The sequence below is a fragment of the Garra rufa genome, chromosome 10 (assembly GCF_049309525.1).
Source record: "Garra rufa chromosome 10, GarRuf1.0, whole genome shotgun sequence".
Taxonomy (NCBI): domain Eukaryota; kingdom Metazoa; phylum Chordata; class Actinopteri; order Cypriniformes; family Cyprinidae; genus Garra; species Garra rufa.
In genome coordinates, this window is record NC_133370.1 from 44,297,734 (window position 1) to 44,317,343 (window position 19,610).

Here is a 19,610-nt window from a genome sequence, read left to right on the forward strand (position 1 = left end):
TCCTTCCCGAAGTGCCCTTCAAAGGCGTAAAAATGGCATTTGGAATTCATCCAATAACTTTTTGGTTTCGTTGAAAATTTATCTGGGTTTCAAAGATAAATGAAAGTCTAATGGGTTTGGAACAACATGAGGCTGACTAAATTTTTCGTGAACCGTCCCTTTTGTTCATTTGAAACTCTGAAACCCTTTTTCTTAAATAAGTATTTTATAAAAGATCCATAAACACAAACATTTTGTAACACGTGGCTTTCTAAAAACACATTTAAGGAATGATATCAACAATATCAATTAATTGTAATCTATACATTTTTACTATAAGTTTGAAATAAACTTCAGCAAAACCACTGCTTCGCAGAAAGTGTAAATGTCTAACTGCTACACGAGGGAAACGAAAACAAGTTGCGAAACCAAAGTTTATACTACTAATAAGTATGTGGGAGTGTTAGAATTCACACATGCTGTGTCTTTTATTTTCACGCTTCCTGAAAATGGGAAAAATTTCAACAATTAAACTAGGGCTCCTCGCTGGAATAAGAGTGAGGAGACGCTTCATGTTAACATATTTAAATATAGCTACACAACATTTAGACACAACAGATTCAACCATGAAAGGCAATATTATGAGTAACTCCGACTTCACAACTTTCCTATAAAACCATCAGATCTTCATGAAAGACAGAAAAACATTATTTTGTGTTGCAATGTGGCTACGTCAAATATTTTGGTGATAAATTAGCAAAAAGTCATCTTTGAGCATTGCAACGAATCCCACTGAGTTATCAGCAAGGCTGTTGTGTTGTCATCACAGTTTAAGGAGAAAAACAGTAAATATTGATCAGATATAAACCTGGTCATGAGCAGTACTAAAGAGCCGTTAACAGCCTTTCATGGACTGAAGGCTGAGAGCTGTGGCCGTGGTGAGCTGACTGTTTGGACAGGGGTTTGTGTGTTTATGTGTGTTTGTGCATGTGTGGCAGGGGAACCTTAAATTTGTAGTGTAACATCAACATTGAGGCACATTCAGCTGAGAGCATAAACAAACAGACATGCTGCATGAACATACTAACAAACCCAGAGGACGAACCCAAGACTAGCAATAAAGGCTGTGTTCAGGCTGTGTACTGCTATATACTGTGTAGTATATACTCTATACTGCATACTTTCAAACTGTATTTTTGCTAAATTTTTGTCTTATGCAATTAACTGCAGTTGCATTTAGTACGTAGTTTTGGATTTTATTCCAAATCATCTTTTTGACAGTGCAATCAAATGAGATATAAAAAGGCCTGTTTGAAATAGCATACATATTACTCTTATCACTTTAGCAGTGTATGTAGGGACCTACGATTTGAATCGTGGAATCCAGTTATAAAAATGGAATTTGCTGTATAACGTGGAATGCCACGGAATTTGCTAAATTTTGGATGAATAAATCAAAAGTAGGTCAGTTTGGTTTAACTTGAAGAAATTGTGACAAAAATATAGTACTTAATGTAATGATAGTACTACTACTATTACTAGTAAAATTATTATTAAAACATTATTCTTCAAGTAATATTTACCAGAAAATTATTTACCAGAATAATCAAATTACACAACACAGTATTTAAAAAAAAATTTAATTAATAAAAAAATAAAAAATAAAAAGTAAATTATATATATATATATATATATATATATATTAGGGCCGGGACTTTAACGCGTTAATTTAGATTAATTAATTACACAAAAATAACGCGTTAATTTTTTTTAACGCATTTTAATCGCACTTAATTTTGCACCGCGCGGAACGTTTCTCACTGGATGAGTTTCAGCGGACCAATTATACTGGAGCACCAACTAGCGTTCAGACAAAGGAATGCGCATATCACCGCAGCACATCGAGCCTCATGTATCACCTCAATGCTTTTACAGAAGGTCTACCTACCTATAGGGTACCTGAATTTCTGAAATGAAGGCTAGTATATTTCTAAATATCCCAGTGTTTCCCCTACCATTATCTTAGGGGGGCGCGTTTACAATGTCTCCTCCAAGAAAACACGGACTGGATCGCGGACTCCATTCATAAAAACGGAATTTACTATAGTGCGGAATGCCACGTAAATTCGCCGATTTTTGGATTGATAAATCAAAAGTTGGTCTGTCACTTAATTCAAATCGCGATATGGACTAGTGTCTGTGAAAACTGAAATGCAAAAAGACCGTTTTAATATGAATCCTGCATGTACCATTTGCCTCTGTATGTTAGAATGGCAGAGACGCGTTTTTTTACACTGCACGAGTGACGCTCCCGGTAATTTTTGGCATTTGCATCTCACATGAACAGATAGACTCAATCTCCAAAGCTACCGTCAGTGTCACTTTTACCGTTTCATTTGAGAAAACTAGCATCATATCATACTTTACACACAGAAACTTCACGGCAACCTGTCAAAATAAAAGTACGGTTTAACATGAAACAGAACAATATTCCTATTTAAATAATTGACAAAAAACAATGATAAAAAATAAATAAAACAACATGATTAACCACTTAATTGTAGAAAAAAATACTACGATTATTATTTAAATGTTAAATTATTATTATTTATTGATTTTAACAGCAAACCTCTGTTTGTTTGCCAAAAATTAAAAAGGCTTATTTTTCATTTGATTAAAAATAAATAAATGTTTATGCTTTCAGTTGATTATGAGAAAAATTAAAACACAAGAATTTCTTTAAAAAAAAAAATAGCAAAAGATTGTAAAGCCCTATTGTTCAAAATGTTAAAATAGAGAGTTTTGGATTTATTTTTTCACTGAAATAAATGTTTTCGTTATTACAGAAAGTAGGGTAAAGTACCGAGAAAAAAAAAGTATGGAAACCTAGGGGAAACACTGTATCCTATTGCTACACAGTGCAATATTGCACTGGTCTGTTGGACTTGGTTGAACAAAAATAAACAATATTTTGTTGCTTAAGTTTATGTATTCAGTCATTATTCAATGGTATACTAAAAATCCATATGAAAAAACTTACTTCTCACTGTTCTCAGGTCAAATATTTATATGCGATTAAAATGCGATTAATTTCGATTAATTAATTACAAAGCCTCTAATTAATTAGATTAATTTTTTTAATCGAGTCCCGGCCCTAATATATATATATATATATATATATATATATATATATATATATATATATATATATATAATCAATTATTTAGCTTATTAAAATTTTAGGAAATCATTACAATGGAATCCAAAAAATGTAATCGAAAACACAGAGTTTGATAAAAAATAAAACTACATTTGAAAAAAATAATTGTATAAATTTAATACAGTGAGCTTGCAAATTAATACATTGAGCTTGTAAATATATATATATTTTTATTTACATTTTTATTTCAGTTTTACAATTATAATCTTACCTAAAATAAATTTAAATTAATAAAATAATTAAGTTTTTTTTTACATTTTAATTCATTAGTTTCTCATACATTTTCTCATTATTTGATGCCAACAATTACAGTGTTTCCCACACATAGACGGTGTTGGTCGGTGTTGGTCGGTGTTGAATCTGTGGCGGTAGGAATTTAATCTGTGGCGCACCGCCACAGATTCAACACCGACCAAAAATATAAAAATAAATAAATAATAATGATAGAGATTCAAAAATTAAAAAACCCACGCGATCATTTGTAAATGACAACGATTCCTCATGTCTTTTAAACCTTTGAAAAGACTTACCGGAACATTCAAATCTATATTTGGACTGCCGCTGACAGATAGCGGTCATCATGTTTATGTAAAAAAAAAAAAAAAAAAGCTTTTTGGCAAAACAGCTTCACAAACAGTCTTTTCAAATACAAAGTCGTTAATATTATCACAGCAATATTCTGATTAAAGGTCATAGTTTGGATATAAACACTGATGTGATGTCTGGTAGAGATCAAAACAGAGCACGTCAATTTTTTAAAGTAATTGGCGCTTCAGGTAATATTTGTGTCGATTGCTTTGTTTCACCACTAGATGGAAACAACTGTTAAAAAATGTATTTGTCATTGACTACTAGAGATTGATTCAAAAACACAGGTTCATCCAGTTATGTTTTTGTGAGCAAATCATTTTTTCATTCAAACCACTTTTTCATAAATTTAATATAAAAAGTTGGTGTATTAAATATATTCTTTTTTAAATATTATGTATTAAATTATTAATAATTCATTCAAATGAATTAAACACTTTTTAATAGACTGAAGCAATTAATATTTTCTCACATTATTTTGCTTAGTTTAGAATTGCTAGGAAATCATGATCTCTATTTAAAATAAAACGAATTTAAAAAGCAAAACTAAATTAACCTTGTTAGGAAGCCCCGCAAAATAAGGTGCCCTAACAAAAGTTTTAGACTGTGCAGCAAGTAGGCTGTCGTATATGGTGCTAAATTAACGTAATAAAGTTCTGTGTAACCAATTATTAACAGTTTTTTTATTATTATTAACCTTCATCTGCACCCCCCCCCCCCCAACGGACAAACATCTAACCCCCTCATAGACCCCCCCCCCCCCCCCCGGGCTGACCACCACACATTGCCTTCAAACCTGTGGGAAACACTGAATTATATTACATATTTTCAGATTTAAAAAAAAATCAAGATCTTTTCAGGATGATAACTGTATGCCACTCACTGCTGTATTATTATATACTTATTTTGTATATTTTTGTGTATTGTTTTGTATTTTAAAAATTAAAGAGACGTATCAATATAAAAATATATTTATGTCTTTATATTTTTAGGTCATTTAATCTGTAGCTATATATATTGTATACATTTAATACAGTGATCTTACAAACTTCTAATTGTACCCATGACATGTTTTTTTTTACATTTAAATTTTTATTTCAGTTTTACAATTATAATCTTATCTAAAATAAAAGTTAAAATGAATAAAATAATTAGGTTTTTTATATATTTTAATTTATTTCAGTTAAAATGTATTTTATATATTTTTTTTAATTATTAGTTTCTCATACTTTTTCTCATTAATTGATGCCAACAGTTATATTACATATTTTCAGATTAAAAAAAAAAATCAAGATATTTTCAGGATGATAACTGTATGCCACTTCCTGCTGTATTATTATATACTTATTTGTATATTTTGGTGTATTGTTTTGTATTTGGCATACATATACAACCATACACAAACTTGGCATAAACGTCTAAATAAATTGGAAATTAAAGAGATGTACCAGTATAAAAATATATTTATGTCTTTATATTTTTAAGTTATGTAATCTGTAACTATATATTTTGTATACATTTAATACACTTAGCTTGCAAAATTCTAATTGCACCCGTGACACATTTTTTTCTTCATTTAATTTTTTACATTTTAATATTTATTTTAGTTTAAAATTATAATCTTATTGAAAAAAGTTTAAATTAATAAAATAAATTAAAGTTTATATATATATATATATATTATATATATATATATATATTAACTTATTTCAGTTCAAATTTATTATATATATATATATATATATATTAGGGGTGGGCATAGATTAATTTTTTTAATCTAGATTAATCTAGATTAAATCTTGGAATTAATCTAGATTAATCTAGATTAAAATGGCTAATTTGAATTCTGCTGAAGGCATTCAGAATATGTGTGCTACCCAAATAATGACTAAACATGTTACGCCGTACTTTTATTTTGACAGGTTGCCGTGAAGTTTCTGTGTATACAGTATGACATGATGCGAGTTTTCTCAAATGAAATGGTATAAGTGACACTCACAGCAGTTTTGGAGATTGAGTTTATCTGTTCATGTGAGATGCAAATGCCAAAAATTACCGGGAGCGTCACGTGTGTTTCAGTATGCGTGTAGTAAAAGCGCGTCTCCACCATTCATAGTATGAATTTCATACAGCTAGGCAAACGGAACATACCGGATTCATATTAAAACGGTCTTTTTGCATTTCAGTTTTCACAGACACTAGTCCATATCGCGATTTGAATTAAGTGACAGACCATATTTGATTTATGAATCCAAAAAATGACGAATTTACGTGGCATTTCGCGCTATAGTAGATTCGGTTTTTATGAATGGAGGACGACGTGATCCCGTCTGTGTTTTGGCGGAGGAGACATAAACGCGCGATATTCTATAGTCTTTGGTATACATCCGCGTTAAACTATCAAGGTGAAAGTCATCATAGCTTGCGTAGTTTAGACCCAGCTCCCAACCCAATTTTGAGAATAGATTAACGGCGATATTTTTTTTATCGCCCGATAAAAGTCTCACGTTAACGCAGCACGTTAACGCCGATAACGGCCCACCACTAATATATATATATATATATATATATATATTTTTTTTTTTTTTTTGCTTTAAAAATATATTGTACACAATGCATATGGCTTTTTTTTAAAATGCAAAAAATAGTGGTTAACATACCACTATTTGTATACTTAATGCATACAGTGTATACTGTACAATATTCAGTAAGTAGTGAGCCACTATTCTATTCTGAACAATAAATTAATTCAATCTATGACCAATAATCTAATTATTTCTGTGTCATGTCACACTCAAATGTAAGGTCATACTGAGCACTTGATGCACATTTAGGAAATGTAAACAGAAAATCTGCATACTGCACACAGGATGCATAGTGCAGTTGGCCTCATGTAGCACCTCACTGATCTTTGTGCTCCTGGAAACACAGTGAACTCTCTGAGCTGGAGGGCTGTGCCGCGCTAGTGCTTCTTCCTGGGTTCCTGCACTGCAGTCGTCTTTACCCAGAATGCTCTTTCAGTAAGCTGAACAAGTGCCCATCCCCCCATGTTAAGCGAGAATGGTAGCCAGCAGCAATACATGCACATGTAGCAATACATACTTCGGCACACACGTGTGCTATCGGGCATTCATCGTTTGACCTTTCATTTTGAGATTTTGGTAGAAAGGCGCAATACAGTACCCTGGAAATCCTGAGGTCTCGCGAGAGCACAATTTGAATTGTCTCTGCAAGACACTCTGGCATCGAGCAATGATCCACATTACTGCATCACGTAAGCAGTTCTGGGAACCAATCAGATCGGTGTATCTGATGTAGGCGGGCCAGAGGCGAGCTAAACTGATGACAACAGCGCTGCGACGTCCGGAATCATTAGTAAACAGATGAACACCAGTTGTTTGAAATGGCTTTGGCCGCTACAATGAACGAGTTAGACTTGGCTTTTCATATAAAAGAGGAACAGAAAACCGCGCTCGAATCGTTCCTTTGCAAGAAGGACTTTTTTGCTGTTTTGCCGACTGGATACGGCAAGAGTTTAATCTATCAGTTAGCTCCGCTGATAGCTAAGCGTATGGGGTTAATGAAAACTTAGTGATTGGTCGTGGCGTTATCCAGTTGCATGCATTGAGAGTTTCAAATGCATGCTTGGTGCCGCCCCTCGAGTTAGACACTTTTCATTGCTCGATGCCAGACCCTTAATCTCAATAGATTAGGGTCTGGATTTTTCCAGGCTAGCAATACAGTCAAAAAGACTCAAAATATGAAGCCATTCACAAACGTTCACACTGACACACACACACACACACGTCCGCATGCGCATGCTTCCCACGCCAGCGGTGACTCAGCCTGGCGAGAGGATGCTGCTCTGACCTGCTTTTAGCTTCTCCAGAGGCTGATGATGTTTGTGCCGCCCCCGTCTCAGGGCTCGCAGGAAGAGGGGATGACGACTGCTCCTCTTCCTCCCCCTCTGCTGAAACTGCCACGGCAGAGGCGCCCGCCGTCTCCTCCTGCTGCCCTTTAGTGATTGACGAGAGAAACAGAAAGAGAGACACATTCTTGTTAATTAAAGCTGCAAAGTAGACATTTTGGACAAAACTGATACGATTTAACCCTTAAATGCATAAGTGTTTCACCTGCTAATCAAATAAAGATGACACATCACAGTGATAGTATGAAATATTTTTGTACATTTAGAATTGTATATGTCATTTATGCCAGAATGTGGGTCATTGGGAGGAAAAAAACTAAATGCTGTTAAAAACAAACTTGACGTCATTTATTTATGTTACCAATCACGATTTCACTTGCACATCAGTGAGTTCTCGAACACAAACAGCATCAAAGAGCATGGATCGTTAATTGCTCTCAGATACTCTGTTGGAGGAGACGGAGCAAGTTCAAAGTCCTTTTAGGAAAGTCAGTTCATTCAGCAGCCATCTTGATGATGATCTCAGACAGAAAACCACTTTGAAATTAAAACAAACATGCAAAAAAGTACTAATTTGAAAGATGTATTCATGACCATAGTACATATTAAATGTCTTTAAGAATGAGCTCACTTCCAGAATAAAAAATCCCTGATGATTTACTCACTCTCATGTCATCTTTCTTCGAAAGAAATTAAGGTTTTTGAGGAAAAAACATTCCAGGATTTTTCTCCATATAGTGGACTTCAATGGGAGCCAACGGGTTGAAGGTCCAAATTGCGGTTTCAATGCAGTTTCAAAGGGCTCTCCACGATTTCAGCTGAGGAATAAGGGTCTTATATAGCGAAACAATCTGCCATTTTTTTAAATAAAATTAAAATTTACATACAGTTGAGGTCAAACATTTACATAGACCTTACAGAATCTGTTGATTCTGAAAATGTTAATTATTTTACCAAAATAGAGGGATCATACAAAATGCATGTTATTTTTTATGTAGTAGTGACCTAAATAAAATATTTCAGTTAAAATATGTTTACATACAGTTCACAAGAGAAGATAATAGTTAGTTCAAAAGTTTACATACACCTGATTCTTAATACTGTGTTGTTACCTGAATGATCCACATGAGTCCCTTGTTTGTTCTGAACAGTTAAATTGCCCACTGTTCTTCAGAAAAAAACTTTCAGGTCCCACAAATTCTTTATTTTTTTAGCATTTTTGTGTATTTACAGTAAAACCTTTTCAACAATGACTGTATGATGTTGAGATCCATCTTTTCACACTGAGGACAACTGAGTCATATACAACTACTACAGATGGTTCAAACGGTCACTGATGCTCCAGAAGGAAAAATAATGCATTAAGAGCCAGGGGGTGAATACTTTTGAACAGAATAACAATGCGTACATTTTTCTTTTGTGTTCATTTCTTTTAGCTAAATATCATATTTTTTTCAATTAGTACCGCCCTTCAGAAGCTACAGAAGATAACTACATGTTTTCCAGAAAACAAAATAAGTCAAATTTATCCTGATCTTCAAATTCAAAAAGTTTTCTTTTTGCTCTTAATGCATAATTTTTCCTTCTGAAGCATTAGTCGGTGTTTGAACCTTCTGTAATAGTTGCATATGAGTCCCTCAGTTGTCTTCAGTGTGAAAAGATGTATCTCAAAATCACTGTCATTGTTGGAAAGGGTTCCAATACACAAAAATGCTGAAAAACCAAAGAATTTGTTGGACCTGAATGATTTTTCTGAAGAACAGCAGGCAGTTTAACTGTTCAGGACAAACACAAGGGACTCATGAACAACTATCACTAAAAAAAAAACAGCATTTACGAATCAAGTATTAAGAATCAAGTGTATGTAAACTTTTGAGCGGGTTAATTTTTACAATCAAATTTTTTATGTCAAATATCTTATACAGGTCAGTACTAAATAAAAAAGAACATGCATTTTGTATGATCCCTCTTATTTTAGTAAAATAATTAACATTTTGCAGATTATGCAGCATGTATGTAAACTTTTGACCTCAACTGAATTTTTAAACCACAAAAGCTCACCTTGCACTAGCTCTGCTATGGGCGTAGGAAAAGAAAAAAGTCACACATGGTTTGTTCTTTGTCTGTGCACTCCAGTTCAAAAAGGTAGGGTAGGGCAAAACGCTATCCAAAAATGCCATCTTTTTCATTTGTGGTTAAAAAGTAAATACATTTGTACTATTTTTTTTAGAAAATGACCAATCATTTTACTAAATAAGACCCTTATTCTTTGGCTAGGATTGTGTAGAGCCCTTTGAATCTGCATTTTGGACCTTTAACCCATTGATCCCCGTTGAAGTCCACTATATGAAGAAAAATCCACAAAATGTTTTCCTCAAAAACCTTAAATTCTTTGTGACTAAAGAAAAAAGACAAGAACATTGTGGATGACATGGGGATGAGTAAATTATCCAGAAATGTTTAATCTGGAAGTGAACTAATCCTAATGCTTGCAAGTAATTAAATACTCTTAATATGAAGTGGTTCCATGTTTATTTAACATTTCAACTGCACAGAACAATTGCATAAGTTAATGTAGCGTCTTGTGACATTTAACTAAGATTTTAAACATAAATTAGTTTTAAAGATGTCTATTTCTGTCATTTTTGATCATTTAAAATTTCTTCCATAAGTAACAGATTTACAAGCAGCCTCTTTAGCGCAAATGACACCAAAAAAAAAACAAAAAAACTGTATATTGTTCAGGCTTGTCCAGCTAATATGTATTTTCATTGTGGAGTAAACACACAAATTACACATTTATCAAAAAGACGACTGCTTCTTTTAACCGAAAGGTGAGATTTCCATGTCAGTCAAAGCATTGAATCCCTCAAAATGAAAGTCAGTGCCTCGGCTAATGAGACTGACAAGCCTGAGTGGCCTCTGACTGCGTACCTTTGCCTCAAATGAATTTTCATCCATCAAATGTTTGTTTATTCTAAACAATGCTAATTGTTTCCAGCAAACCAGCCTTTCAGTTTCAGGCCAATGCGTTTAGTTTTTAAAGATCCCGAATGACATGTGAACAACGCCTGGGTTTGTACAATGTCAACAGCAGCCTGCAAAACAAAAGTGTAAAAAGACCCAAGATCTTTGTTTTCCCTGTTCGATCACAAACAAGAATGCTTTTTGATTTATGGGGAAATATGCAGAGCACATGTGCCATGTGTTAATAAGAGAGAAATCGGGAAAACGTCGCCTCAGAAGGTACACATAGTGGTCAATTAGAGGTGTGAGTCACCTGTGACTAAGAGCGCCTAGTGAGTCGAGATCTAGTTGTGGTCTAAAATAGAACGCATTGAAACCACAGCTGCAGTCAACCACCTCCTGTATTCATCCCAGCCGCTGCAGTCTAATCGTATAGGGCTTCGATGGAACTACAACAGACACTACAAATTAGGGTCAATTTGCAAACAAAACTAGTTACTGGTTCTTGTTAACTAAAGCATCAATATTAGCATTGCTTATGGTTAGGAACGCTTTGTATTAAACTTCAGCAACTCATCCCATAACATTTGGTGCCAATTTGAGATGTGAACTGATTTCTCAAACTGTGCAGGTTGTTGCAGAGATGTGCCATTACCTTTCTAAGAAATTTAAGATGATTCTTACGCTGAAGGAGGGACAAGAGTCAAATCTAGACATCAGAATATCATAGAGACTTGAAGGCTGAAATACTAATAAAAACGAAATGTGCTAAAACACTAGTGTTAGCATGTGAATTGCAATTTGCTACAAACACTCAGAACACCCTAGAAACAGTAAGAATGTGCTAGAAACACCCTATAAACTGAATAGCAACATAAAACAACTCACACCCTAGAAATCCTAGCAAGAACAAGCTAAAAACAGAGAACACCTCAGCAACTAAACAGCAATGTGGTAAAAACATGGAGAATACTATAGTGTTTGAATAGCAATGTTACAAACACTGAGAAAAAGCCTAGAAATGGTAAGAATATGAAACAGAAACTGTATGAACATGCTAAACACTCAGAAAACCTCAGCAACTGAACAGCAGCGTGCTGAAAAACACAACAAGAATACTTTTGCATTTAAATAGCAATATGCTAAACACACTCAGGACACTCTAATAACCAGGGCTCTCAAGTTTTGGAAAAAGTTTGGAGTGAGATTTTATCTGTTAGGGGAGGAGCCACTCAAATATTTGCAGCAGCGGCCCCTCGGCCCCACGCAATTCTCTCCAGTTTTTGGTAAAAGTTCAACTATCTATTGTTCATAATTAACCAGCACAAAATAAAAAATATAACAACTGGTAGATTTGATAAGTCAAATTCATAAAAATAAAATGTTTTAAATATTTCAAAAATGCATATGTATCAAAAGTAAAAAAAGAAATTTGGCCCCAAACGAGCAAACTAAACAGCAGGAGTTAAACAGAGGTGCTAAAGATTTTGTGGTGGCTGTGCATTAAAATTAAATTATTATAATCTTAATTCAAGTGATGAAGGATTTTGTAAAATTGACAGTAATTAGTGTTGAGTGCTACTGTAAGGTAAACCTGCTTGCTTAAAAAGTTTTTAAAAGGATTAACAGTTGAAAACATTCCTTAGAAATGTAGTAATCAAATGTAATGTTACATTACCTCTAAAGCAAATGAAATAGTTACACTACTTTTAAATTACATTTTAAATAGGGAAATTTAATCTGTAGCCTATTACAGCCTATTTCCAAAATAACCTTCCCAACAATGTTGATAGATTTGTGTTTTGAAACATATAAAACAATTTATTTTATTTGGATGAATTTGTCTGTCTTTTTTAGCAGATTTACCAATTATCTTGTCTTTTCCTTAATTTCAGGCCCACAATTAGTTAAAGCTGTCGAAGAACTAATAATTTCGCACAAATTTGGCTATAATCCCCAACATCAGTTCTCACTATCTTTGATCACAGGCAAGTGATTTTGTCTAGGAATCGTAAAATGGAATAAATAAATAAATAAAAATAAATATGAAAACCCTGCTGCATTTATTTAGTTTCTAGTAAATACAAATGGCAACGTCCGCTCCGAGACCGCAACGCGACCACCTCCTCAGCTGTACTAAACGCTTCCACTGCGAGAGAAAGTGGCAGCCCCGCAACGATTCCACCGCTGGCCTTGTCCCGTGTGTGCGCGTCTACGTTGCCTAGTGACGATCGTGATTGTAGCCGGATCACGTAATATACCAGAAAACAGCAAATTCTAATTTTTTGGCTGGTAGGTGCCATTTAGTCTCAGCCTCAGACGTCACGCCCACGGAACGTTGGCTAAACGTCTGATGCATATGGTACACTTAACTGGAAACACTTCAGGAATGTCGAAGTCGTCATCTGATTCGATGAATTTGACCGGATTTCCAGGAGACGCGAGTGTCGCGTTTATATTCGGTCCGCCGGGAAACAAAGCGCAGACTGATTAATTCAGCGTTTTGCTAAAAGGTGCTTATGCAGACGCCATTGTTGTTATACACATTTGCCACGTTCGCGAACAAATTACTGACTTACTGCTTGTTCTCCCTCTTCTTCGTTATCTTTCAATGCTGGTTATTTCAATGAATGACTTGTTGCACGCTAGTCTGTTGTTGTGGGAGCAACTCCACGCCCCGAAACGTGACACTGAACGAAACGAACTGTGATTGGTTGTTTGACATGTCAATCAAACGGTCTTATGGGCGGGCCTTGGCCAACTAAAGCTTCCATGAATTCCAGACCTTCAGCCGTCAGTCTGAAGGTCTGGCTACGCGAGACTAGGTGCCATTTAACTCTCATGACAGCTATGAGCTTTCCATTAACACCATATAGCGGGACAAGTTATCCCTTACTTTTCAGCGTGAGAAATACAAGGTGTGGCGTGAGAGCGTGCGAACTGGTTGAAATGCGTGTGTCTCATGGTGAATGCGTGAGACTTGAGAGCCCTGCTAATAACAGTAAGAACATGCTAAAACGCACAGAAACCCCTACAAACTGAATAGCAACATGCTAAAACACTCAGAACACTTCAGCAACTAAACAACAACATGCTAAAAAACATACTATCAAGAATACTTTAGCATTTGAGCAGTGATATGCTAAACACACTCAGAATTTAGAACACCGAAACTAAACATCAATGTGCTAAAAACAATGTTAACATCTGATTAGTGATATACTACAAACACTCAGAACACCCTTGAAACGTAAGGACATGCTTTAGCACTTTAGCTTTAAAACACCTTAGCATGCTAAAAACGCTCAGAACACTATAACGATTAAACAGCAGCATGCTAAAAACACACAAAGAATACTTAAATGTCTGTACAGCAACATGCTCAAATACTCAGAATACATTAAAAACTAAATGTGCTAAAACACTAGTGTTAGCGTGTGAATAGTAATTTGCTACGAACACCCTAAAAACAGTAATAATGTGCTAGAAACACCCCACAAACTGAATTGCAACATGCTAAAATACAGCCGAGAAACAGTAAAAAGATGATCAAATAAACTTAGAATACCTTAGCAACTAAACAGCAATATGCTAAAAACACTGAAAACACTACAGCGTCTGAATAGCAAGAAAAGCCTATAAACTGAATAGCAACATGCTAAAAACATACTACCAAGAATATCTTAGTGTCTGAATAGTGACATGCTAAACATCAGATCTCAGAGCACCTAAGAAACTAAACAGTAATGTGCTAAAAAAACACTGTGAGCATCTGAATAGTAATTTGCTACAAACATAGAACACCAGGCTGAAAACACCCTATAAACTGAATAACATACTAAAACACTCATAACCTAGAAACAGTAATGATAAAAGAAACTCAAAAACAGCCTAGAAATGGTAAAACATGCTAAACACAGTCAGAAAAGCCCGTAGACGGAATAACAACATGCTAAAGCACTCAGAACACCTTAGAAACTAAACAGCAATGTGCTGCAAAACACTGTTAAGATCTAAAGAGTAAATTGCTACAAACACTCAGAAACACCCTAGAAACATATAAACGTGCTAAAAACACCCTACAAACTGCATAGCAACATGCTAAACACTCACACCCTAGAAACAGTAAAGATGTGGAAAAAAACTCAGAATACCTTAGCAACTGAACAGCAATGTGCTAAAAACAGTAGAAATACTATCGCATTTGAATAGCAAGATTGCAAACACCCACAACAGACTACAAATGGTAAGAACATGCTAAGCACTGTTAGGAAAGCCTGTAAAATGCATAGCAACATGCTAAAACACTCGGAACTTAGAAACTAAACAGCAATGTGCTCAAAACACCTGAAAAGTAGGGATGCACTGAATGTTCAGCAACCAAAATTATTTTTCTGAAAATAGCAAAAAAAAAGCTGAATAAGCGAAAAAGGCCAAATAAATTATACCGAACAATGACGTGACACAATCAAATAGATGCACGCACTAATGCAGCAAACATGTTGGTAGTGTTGAAGCATTTAAAACTGTCCAAGTAAGGCAATCATTGCAAGCACAGACAGCGAGAGACTGTTTGGTATCGCATCGCATGTCTTCCATGAGAAGAGAAAGGGGTGGTTGTTGCTGGTTACTGTATGATGACTGAAATCATCCATTAGTAAATTAACTACAGATGTTGTGTTGTCTAATACACGCACAAATTGTATTTATTCTGACAGCGCTGCACAAGCTCCTTAGCCAGGGTTTAAAGTCCAAAGCGTGAGAGAAATCTGTGAGATGAAAATCATTCATAAATCAGCTGCTGTCAGCAAAAAGTAGTACTCAGGTCTTCTTGCGGGTTTCCGCCAAAATAAAAGTCAACATTCATAAATGTTAGTATTGTAATTTTACTGTTGTTCTGTAAAATAAAATATAAAAGTAAGACAAAAATAATGACAACGATCACTACAACAGCTCTATTAATACATGTATTATAACATTCTCCTAACATTTATTTGTACATTAAAAACACATGTCTTTAAAATGTTCAAAGAATATTATTTTACTAACATAATAATTTTTAAGTTAAATTGAGCCTTGTTGGTAGGCTATAATGTCTATGAGAATTTTACAAATGTTCAGTGTTGAATATTTTTAAATTGTTTTGTAATTCATTTTGTTCTTTGAAAAGCAAGACAAAACTGTAAAAAGCAAATATTGGCTATTTAATATATGCAATGGTGAAAAAAAATTGGCAAAATACATGGGGGAAAAACAAGAAAAAAAATGTGTTTGGTAATCGGCCTTCGGTCCAGTGTGTCATTTTGTTCGGTTTCGGCCAAGAATTTTCATTTCGGTGCATCCCTAGTAAGAACATGCTTAAAAACCTGCGAACTGAATAGCAACAATAACACTCTAGAGACGGCAAGAACATGCTAAAAACACTCAGATCGTGCTACAAACCCAGGAGGCCAAGGGAGAGGATTTGTGAATGGCAGTGAAGTTGTAATTTGAGTAATTATTAGATGACTACATCTCTGATGCTCTATTCTGAGCTGTTTCACGTCCTAGTAGTGCCTAAATGAATCTGCAGCAGTCAGTTGTACAAATGTACAGAGGTCACATGGTCCAAGTCATAGAGTGTTCCCAACTTACAAGTTGTAATTACAAGTTCTGTGAGCATGTGAACGCTTTTGCGTTATTAGCTTCGCCATAGAAACAGCTCAGAGTAAAACATCACATGTTGTCATCTCAGAATTACAGTAATTACGTGGGCATGAACGCAACTTAAGCAACTGACGCTGGTAGGTCACATGACAGTGACAAAATGGCATATATGAATTTCAATCATACTACCCATTATAATACTATATAAAATATACGTTGTGAAGTAAGTTTCAGAAGTCGCGCACCTACTGGACAGTATTTGAATTAAGATGCAAATAAAGAATACCTTAGTATCTGAATAGCAATATGCTGCAAACACAGCATCTAAACAGCAGTTTATAAAATTCTACAAACACCCCAAGAAAAAAAAAAAAACACACAACAACCTACAAATTAACCCTTGTGCGTCCAAAAAAAAAAAGTTACACATGGGTGCGAAATAGACAAATGTCCAAAAACTGTCATAAAAATAAGATTTATTAATATTGTTTTCCACTTTCAATGATGTTGATTTTTTAACCAGCATCTGTTCTATCCATAGATACCAAAAATTCATTAATTTTCAGAATTGTAACCCTTTAAATGTGGTTTGTTTACATAATGCCACAGGTGTTTTTTATGAAAATTTTTAAAATAGTAGTTAATTTCCATATACTAAATGCTAAGCAGAATTTTTTTCTTATTAGATTCTTGGGTGTGTTAGTGAAGAACAACAACATTCATTTTGAGGCATTTATATTTGTTATGTAGTGTTAGATTTTTTTTTTTTAAATGTATATGCCAAATTTGAAAAAATCTAGTAAAAAATGGTAAAAATGTAAAATGTGAAGCCTTGCTGATAGAATGAATGCCTATTAGCAAATATTGCATCACTTTATAGTCAAATGGCCCTGGGTTAAAAAATTGCAGTTTTAATGGGTTTCAATGTGGACATTTTTGTCCTTAAAGGAACACTCCACTTTTTTTGGAAATAGGATCATTCTCCAGCTCCCCTCCGAGTTAATAAGTTGATTTTTACGTTTTGAAATCCATTCAGCTGTTTTCCTGTTCTGGCGATATCACTTTTAGCATAGCTTAGCATAGATCATTGAATCCTATTAGACCAATAGCATCGCGTTGAAAAATGACCAACGAGTTTCCATATTTGTTGTATTTAAAACTTGACTCTTCTGTAGTTATATCGTGTACTAAGACCGGTGGAAATGCAAAGCTGTGAGTTTCTAGGCTGATAAGATTAGGAACTACACTCCCATTCCGGCGTAATAGTCAAGGAAGTTTGCTGCAGTAATATGGCCAAAGCAGGCGGAGTATTATCAGAAATAAGTTCCCAGCTAGTTTAGCATTTGCACATGCGCTGCGTGGTATTACTGCTCCTGCTTCGGCCTTATTACGGCAGCAAACTTCCTTGACTATTACGCCGGAATGGGAGTGTAGTTCCTAATCTTATCAGCCTAGAAAATTGAAGCTTTACATTTCCACTGGAGAAGAGTCAAGTTATAAATAGGACAAATATGGAAACTCGTTGGTCATTTTTGAACGTGATGCTATTGGTCTAATAGGATTCAATGATCTATGCTAAGCTATGCTAAAAGTGATATCGCCAGAACAGGAAAACGGCTGAATGGATTTCAAAACAGTAAAAATCAACTTATTAACTCGGGGGGAGTTGGAGAATGAGCCTATTTCCAAAAAAAGTGGAGTGTTCCTTTAAGGTCCTGAATGTGAGTATTTTTTGTACAGAGGGTAAAATTGATTTTTTTAGGGTGAAATATTAAAATTTCCATAAAAATAAACACCTGAGCCAAAATTTATGCAGTTGGCATTAACACAGGCACACTTATAACAAAAAACAAAACTGAAATGGACAAAAATGCTAAACACTCTGAACACATTAGAAACAGCAGAACAGAACTGAGGCAGCGAGTTTCACACAGGCAAACATCACTCACATTTTCTGTAGAAAAAGTCAAGACGTAGTTAGAACTGAACTTGAGAAAAGGAATGAAAAGGCTGACAGCATCCACCAAGACGCAGCACTTATTTTTTTCAGATCTAGAGAAGTTCTCGCTACTGAAGGGTCTTTCATAATTATGGTGCCATTTACTTCAGTGGTGACCTTGACACAGAGGTTCAGGAGGCTAAGCAGTTACTGACAGCACCTTTAATGATGCCAGCTCGTATTATTGACTGTGGGGGTGTTCCAGCCTCCAAGGTGAAAGTGACTTGACATTCAAAGGCAGCGTCAGCTCTCCCGCAGTGTCAAGACAATTCACCTGGTTATTACAGCTCCACGCAGGAGTGAAGAAACTACCACCACAGTTTCAACTAATTCAACAATGAATAATGGCTAATTTTGTAAATAAACAAGAACAGATTGTATTCTTACAGCGTTACTGCTTTAGATTTAGAGTCAAAAAGCATGATAAATGGTATAAAATTTGCATTCAAGATGCTGAATGTTGGATGCTACACTGTAAAAAGTTTTCACCAGATTCAACTTAAAAACCCAAGTTCAGCAGCTGCCTTAAGTTTTTAAGTTAAATCAGCTTAAAAACTACAAGTCATTTGAACTGATTACAATCAAAATGAGTTGATTTAACTTGTGAGTTTTAAATTACTTAAGTTGGTTTAACTTAACATTTTAAGGCAGCTGCTAAACTTAAGTTTTTAAGTTGAAACTGGTGAAAACTTTTTACAGTGAAGGGTTAATTTACAGCTGACAACTTGGCAGTCTATTGAGTAGAAAGACACATTTTTCTTTATAAATCTGCTACATGGTGGAGAAAAGAGAAAAAAGTCTGTGACATTAAATTTGGCTAAAAGCTATTGAAACTTCAATACCTATAATGCAGTGGGCTTGATCTGACTGTCAGTGAGCTGTCCAGTGGGTCGGTGATACAAAAATGCAGAAGTACAATCTGCAGTTTTAACTAAAGCCCTGGAGCTGTTAAAAGTAAGCCGAATGACGCATTTGTGTAGCTTTTCCAGTAACAAGATACTTTTTCTGGTTGCCACAATGTACTGTGCTTTAAAGTCAACTTTACAGCTCTTTAGACAGTGCTCTCTCACAGATGTAGTGTTAGAGAGTCCAATTCATTATATGTAATCAGCTGAATTAACTGACATTAATCAGTCTAAAAAATGACTCACAGATTAAAGTTCCTAACATTACTTTTTTTTTTAAATATATTACTAGATTTTGTTTTTTATTACAGTCACATACAGTCAAACTAAAAATTATTCAGACACCAGATTTAATTTTTATATTTTCTTTATTAAAAC

General features: G+C 34.7%; 1 protein-coding gene across 1 annotated transcript in view; it reads right to left on the minus strand.

Annotated features, from left to right (window-relative positions):
• kmt2cb (lysine (K)-specific methyltransferase 2Cb) overlaps positions 1–19,610 on the minus strand; it is a 142,418-nt gene that overhangs the window by 114,325 nt on the left and 8,483 nt on the right. The window contains exon 4 of the mRNA XM_073849472.1: positions 7,658–7,856. Within this exon, the coding sequence (XP_073705573.1) occupies positions 7,658–7,856 (199 nt within the window). The remainder of the gene's footprint in view (positions 1–7,657; positions 7,857–19,610) is intronic.